Source organism: Jaculus jaculus, chromosome 4 (genome assembly GCF_020740685.1).
Source record: "Jaculus jaculus isolate mJacJac1 chromosome 4, mJacJac1.mat.Y.cur, whole genome shotgun sequence".
In the NCBI taxonomy this organism is placed as follows: Eukaryota; Metazoa; Chordata; class Mammalia; order Rodentia; family Dipodidae; genus Jaculus; species Jaculus jaculus.
Window position 1 is genome coordinate 13,804,179 of NC_059105.1, and position 6,483 is coordinate 13,810,661.

The 6,483-nt window shown below is 48.4% G+C and overlaps 1 protein-coding gene across 1 annotated transcript; it reads right to left on the bottom strand.

Moving 5' to 3' along the window:
- Positions 1-2,541: 2,541 nt before the first annotated feature.
- Retreg2 (reticulophagy regulator family member 2) lies at positions 2,542-6,483 on the bottom strand. The gene is made up of 7 exons (XM_045148306.1): positions 6,466-6,483; positions 5,966-6,013; positions 5,640-5,724; positions 5,186-5,329; positions 4,969-5,063; positions 4,564-4,699; positions 2,542-4,215 (listed from the first exon to the last, which is right to left on the bottom strand). The coding sequence occupies exons 3-7, from the start codon at positions 5,656-5,658 to the stop codon at positions 3,554-3,556; spliced, it is 1,056 nt and encodes a 351-aa protein (XP_045004241.1). The 5' UTR covers positions 5,659-5,724; positions 5,966-6,013; positions 6,466-6,483; the 3' UTR covers positions 2,542-3,553.

A 6,483-nucleotide genomic window follows, 5' to 3' on the forward strand; every position in this document is an offset into this window, starting at 1 on the left:
AAATGTGGAACAAATGGAGAATTCTCATGCTTAGATGTAGAAGTCAGCCTCAAAGACCAGTAGCATTGTCATATGGCACCTGCAAGCTCAACGCTGAGGACATGAACTCAAGACCATCTGCTTAGTTCTGGTTTTGTTCCCTAGAAGTCCATTCTTCACAAAGCCAAGGTTTCAGATAGCCTCTCTCTAGCTCCTACATCCTTCAGCATCTACCTGTGTGCCCATCAATGGGCAGGAGCTTGCTGGAACCAGTGGGTGTGGATCATGCTTCCATTTATTGGGACTTGTGGCTGTCAGCAAAGCTGACCTGGAATTCACCATGTAGTCTCAGGGTGGCCTTGAACTCACAGCGATCCTACCTCTGCCTCCCCAGTGCTGGGATTAAGGGCATATACCACCATGCTGGGCTAAGCTATGTTTTAAAATATTGTTAGGGCTGGAGTGATGGCTTAGCAACTAAGGTGCTTGCTTACCTGTAAAGCCTAAGGACCCTGGTTGATTCCTCAGTACCCACATAAATGCACAAGGTGGCACATGTGTATGGATTTTGTGAGGCCCTGGCAGGCCATTCTCTCTTGCCTCTATTTTTTTTTTTTTTCCTGAGGTAGAGCCTCACTCTAGCCCAGGCTGACCTGGAACTATGTAGTCTCAGGATGGCCTTGAACTCATGGCAATCACCCTACCTCTGCTCCTGAATGCTAGAATTAAAGGCATGTGCCACCACACCCAGCTCTCTGCTTCTATTTTAAGTGAATGAATATATACGTATATAAAATAAGTTAGAGCTTGAGAGATGGCTTAGTGTTGAAGGCGCTTGCCTGCAAAGCCAAAGATCCCAGGTTTAATTCCCCAGGACCCAAGTAAAACCAGGTAGATACACAAGGAGGCTGATGTGTTTGGAGTTTGTTTGCAGTGGCTAGAGGCCCTGGCACATCCATTCTCTTTTACTTTTATTTGATTTTCATAGGTAGGAACTCACTCTAGCTTCAGGCTGACTTGGTATTCCCTATGTAGTCTCAGGGTGGCCTCAAACTCATGGTGATCCTCCTACCTCTGCCTCCCAAGTGCTGGGATTAAAGGTACATACCACCTCACCTGGCTTTAAACTTTATTTATTTATTTGAAAAAGAGCCGGATGTGGTGAGACTGAGACTACATAGGGAATACTAGGTCAGCCTGAGCTAGAGTGAGTTCCTACCTCGGAAAACAAAAAAAAAATTTGAGTTAGTGTTGCTGTTCTTTTCTTTTCCCCCTTCAGGCAGAATCTCCCTCTGTAACCCACAAATCCTGTCTCAGGTTCTCAAGTGCTGGGATTACAAATGTGAGTTACTAAAATATATTGTGTAATATAATACATTTTAAAAGTTGAGGGGGAAAATTTAATACAAGTCATGTAGGACAGTGACAAGCATGGATCATACATTCAAGAAAATGTTACATAGTAAGACTCTACCTCTAAAAAACATGGGTTACATATTGAGCCCAGTATGGTGGCACATGTCTTCCCTACCCAGGCTGGGTCTCACTCTAGTCCCAGGATGGCTTTGAACTCAGCAATTCTGATCCTCCTACCTCTGCCTCCTGAGTGCTGGGACTAAAGGCATGTGCCACCACATCAAGCCCCCCCTTTTTTAATTGTATTTATTATTTGCAAGGGAAGAGCAAGCATTGACACTGAAAATGAATTCCAGATGCATGTATAACTTTGAGCATCTGGCTTTACTTGGGCAGTGGGGCATCAAACCTGGGCAATCATTCTTTCCATGTAAGCATTTTCAGCCACTGAGCCATCTCTATAGCCTGCATATGTCCTTACTTACTTTTAACTTATTTTCAAGCAGACACATGGGGGGGAGGTCTGTGAGGGGAGGGGGATGTGCATGCTAGGGCCTCTAGCCACTGCAAACTCACTCCAGACTTTGTGCTTCTGACTTTGCATGAATAGTGGGGAATAGAGCCTGGATCTTTAGACTTTGAAAGCAAGCGCCTTAACTACCAAGCTATCTCTCTAACCCAGCTGCACATATCTTTAATCTTAGTATTTGGGAGACTAATGTTCAGTGTGACTTTATGATCAGCCTGGGCTACAGAGAGACCTTTCCAGAAAGAAAAGAAAACAAAAAAAAAAAAACCCAAAAAGTACTACTTTCTTTAGGTTTTCCCTAAGCACTCAGTAAGTTGACACAAAGCATATAGTTTCTGTAGCTGGTTTTCCTGCCTGGCATGGCTAAATCAAAGCTGAATTCACAGAGATAGGTGAGCTAAGAAGACAGTGTTAGTTGGGCATGATGGTGTACATCTTTAGTCCCAAAATATGGGAAGCTGAGGTAGTAGGATCACTGAGTTGAGGCTAGTCTGGAGCTAGAGTTCCAGGTCAGCCTGACTTAGACAGAGACCAGACCCTGCCAGGAAACAAAACAATCTAATCCCTCACCGCCACCCCTTGCCCCAAAAGAGAGAGAGAAAGAAGACATAGGCAACATGGAAAAAAAAACAACTTATTATGATTCCACATTTCCACTGATTGGGAAGACACGGCAATTTCCTCCTGCACATACTTTATTCGCACATGCTAAGTCTCACTAAACATGTCACAGTCAGGAAAGATCACTGAGAGGCAGTTAGGGTTTTCAGGGCAATCCTTGCTTCTGGTCTTGTTCTGCACCAAGGTGAATAGCCAGGAGCAATACTGGGATGAGGGTAAGAGCGAGGAGAGGACAAAGTGCACAGTGTGGGAGGGCAGCTCACAGTGAAGCAGGCAGCACTTCTAGCCAATCAACACTTTTTATTTTTTCAAGTCAACACCTACACAGATATTACTATCCACTTCCTGACCCTAGCAGGGAGTCCAGAGGAGGTTTGCTCCTTCCTTAGGATGTCTCTCAGTCAACAAGACAGTGTGCATTGTCACCAACCTCAGCTCTGGTCAAAGTGCTGTGGGACCCTGCTCTCCTGCATCATGAGGGTTGAACTGGGCAAGGGTGCAGTGCAGGTTAGAGGCAACAGTGACTTAAAGAGCAGAACTACTGGGCTGACCCGCCACCCAGGTTACTCTTCCCAGACCAGAAGCTGCCCTAAAGCTTGGCTTGTGCCTGTGGGGAGGAGGAGCTGGCTAGGGTAGGGGTTGAGCTGCTAAGGACAGGACACAGCAGGATATAAAGCTGAGGGGAACATGGGACAGGAGAGAAAAATTATAAAGTGCTGGAACTAAACAGCCAAGTGGGACACGAGGGCAGAGCAGCACAGGTCCCTGAGGATAGGAAGAAAAAGAAAGGGCAGACCACCAGGGCTTGGAACATAGTGGAATGACAGAGATAAGGCAGGGAGGCAAGTACAGGCTGCGGGAAGGACTTCCCTAGCTCTGATTACATCCACTAACCCAAATGGAAAATTATTTACATACTTAAAACCTATCCTAGGCCCAGGTACTATACCAGGCCCAAGACAGCAGGCAGGCAGGCAGGCAGAGGGTGGGCTGGCTACCATCAGACAGCCAGCTTCCCCATGCATCCCTCCATCCCAAGTGGTAGGGAGAGAAGAAAATGTCACATCCCTATCCAGAAAGCCCTACTGTGCCTGCAGCTCCTTCTAATGGCTCGGCTACAGCATGAGCCTCTTGGTCTGACTGTAGCAAAGAATGGGTGTCTGACCCTAGGGGAGGAGGAGGTGGAGCATCAGGGGGCTTGGGAGGTGTCTCTGGCCTCAAGCCCAGCTCTGCATTTAGCTGCTCCAGCTCCCCTTGATCCAGCAACTCAAAGTCCTCAGTGGTAAGTGCCTCTTCTTCCTCAGGGGAAGGCAGGGGTTGGGTTGAGTCCTGGGGAAAGGGTGGGAGTACAGGGGGGGAGAGGAAGGGAACTGGGCCACTTTCAGCAAGACAAAGTGGGGGTGAGAGGATGCTGGGTGGAGCCTCAAGGTCACCACTCACTGCTTCTGGGCTCAATGTCTCCACTGGTCCTTCGGGAGAGCACTTCATTCCATCCTGTGGGGACCCTGCCCCATTGAAGTGCGTGTTCACAAAGTGAAGAGGGGATGAGAGCCGAAGCAAGGTTTCCTTGACTGTTCTGTCTTCCTCTTCCGAGTCCAGGGCTTGCTTTGAGAGGGCCTGAGAGGCACCTAGCAGATCTTCAGAAGGAGCCAGCTCTGCCTCTTCTCCCTCCCCCAGCTCCCGGCTTAGGGTCTCTTCTGGCTCACTTGGCAGGCTCTGCTGGTCCAAATCTGTTAAGAGAACAAAGGGTGAGGAATAGGCCTGCTCTCTGATTGGCCACAGCCAATGAGTTCAAGAGGAAAATGTGGGGAGGCAGGTTTGGCAGAACACTGCCTATAATCTCAACTCTTGGGAGGCAGTGGTAGGAGGATCAGGAGTTCAAGGTCATCTTCAGCTACCTAATGAATTCCGGGCCACCTATCACTCACCTACTCACAAACAAACAGGATGGGATGCTGAGCCAATGTCTTTTAGGAACAGAGTAGAAGGGTAAGTTAAAGGATCAGTTCACCAGACAGCACAACCAGTACCCCAAGTCAGGAAACAGGAAGACTAAGGTGGCCAAGGACTCCTCATACCCTCAGAGACATCTGTTAGTTGTGGAGTTGTGGCCCGAGACACGGAGAAGCCACCACTTTCCAAGATGGAAGCCTCCTCATCTGACAGCTCTGAGTCGGTAATAGCTAAAGCCAGTGCTGTTTTCTTCACATCCACCTGCAAGAAAATCAGGATGAACACAACAGGTAAGGGGACAAGAGCATCCTGCCCTCAAACCCTCTTGTTCCCATCCCCTTCAAAGATGGCAGTTCAATAGCAGATGGATTCCCCACAGGTTGGCCTCCAACTCATTACGGAGATGAGGCATGCCTAGAAAACTCCTAATCCTACTGCCTCCACCTTCCAGGTGCTGAGATTAGAGGTGTGTACCACCATACCCAGCTTCCACCCAGCCTATTTGACACCCCATCTCTGCTGGACCTCACCACTGGGGAGAAGCCAGCCAGCTCTGCCTCGCTTTCACTCTCCGTCTCAGCCAGTGGCTCATCACCTTCCGAGGGTGCATTCTTTCCTTGCCGCTCTAGAAAAGGACAGTAGGGGAGTGATGAGTAAGGACAATGGTAGAGGACAAACATGGCCAAGGAACTGTTAATTATTTGATTCCAAGAGAATTCCTGGGTTAAGAGAAAGAGAACCCCTTACTCCTCTTGTCATGTTTGTGATGCAGGGCGTCTGCTTCTGCCTTCATGCTGTAGTCTAACTGCATAAGCAAGGGCTCCAGGCGAGTGTACATCCTCTGGATCAATTCATGGTAAACCACCAGGGGCCACAGCAGGATACTCAGCACTATGGGTAAGAAAGTCTAGAGTTCACTATGCCAATTTCCTAAGACCTTCCATTCACCTGCCCTCTAAACAGTAAGGTCTAAAGGAAAATTAAGTCCTTTCCTGAAGTGGTACCACCCCATGTCCCACCCCACATCCACTGTCCTCCATCCCAAATGACTCTTCTGCTGTTAATAGGGATATTCTACAATATCTCTGGACATCTCTACACTTTATCCAGCAGAGAGATCAAAGTCTTTCCTTTGGTTCAGTTCAGGGAAAGAAGAATTAAAAAAGCTTCACAGAGGTCAGGGCTAGACCCACTCACTCACAGACAATGTAGGAGATCATAATCCCTGGAACATAGTGTCCCAGAACAGCCAGCACAGCACAGCCAGAGCAAACTCGAGCACAGAACTGCAGAAAAGAGCACAGTCTAAAAAGTGGGCTAAGCCATGCACCCACTCCTCAATGTAACTACTGTTCTGCTGATGGAAGGATGGGAATTTCCTCTAGGATGACAGCCAGTGATCAAGTCTAATCAAGCTAGGTGATCCAAGTCCACCAATTCAGGAAATTTACAACAGACACTGCTCACATCACTCCTCTCCCATCTTCCCTGACTTGAGGACAGTTATAGAATATCGGAGAGGTTTACCTGAGCTGGATTCTGCCTCTTGTACTGCAACAGCTCTTGCAGGTGAATCTGGAAGGTGAGCCAGCTCTCAGCCAGGTATCTGCACAACTCGGGCACACTCAGCAGGTGCGGCCGGGCGCCTGACCCCGCACCCTCACTGGGGAGACATGACATGACCCCTGGAGGCCTCAGATACCAGCTTCCTAGGCACTCAAAACCCTCTAGTATTTCTGATGGTCTCTTCAGTATAGTGTAGTAGAAAACCCCACCTCTACAAAGAAGGCTGTCTGGACCTGGGAACAAATCCTTAGGGCACCCAAACCTTGGTCTCAGAAGGCAAGGGCACAAGAGGACCTGCACAGGGGCCTAGGACCAAGTACACTATAGCTTGCTGACTGTCTCCTTTCTGTACTGAGGTCTGTGCCTGCAGAAACTGCAGCCTTCTCCTCTTTGAGATGACAACAACATCAGCAAGCAGACCAGATTTGGAGATTTGTCTTTAAGAGGTGGCCTGTACTCACCTGTCAGAGTGTGGCTCT

Excerpts from the sequence above, each read along its gene's own strand:
- Retreg2 (XM_045148306.1), bottom strand. Across the intron at positions 5,064-5,185 it reads TCACAAACATGACAAGAGGA|AGCGGCAAGGAAAGAATGCA; the intron begins GTAAGGGGTTCT and ends GTCCTTTTCTAG. Across the intron at positions 4,216-4,563 it reads ACTAACAGATGTCTCTGAGG|ATTTGGACCAGCAGAGCCTG; the intron begins GTATGAGGAGTC and ends TTCTCTTAACAG.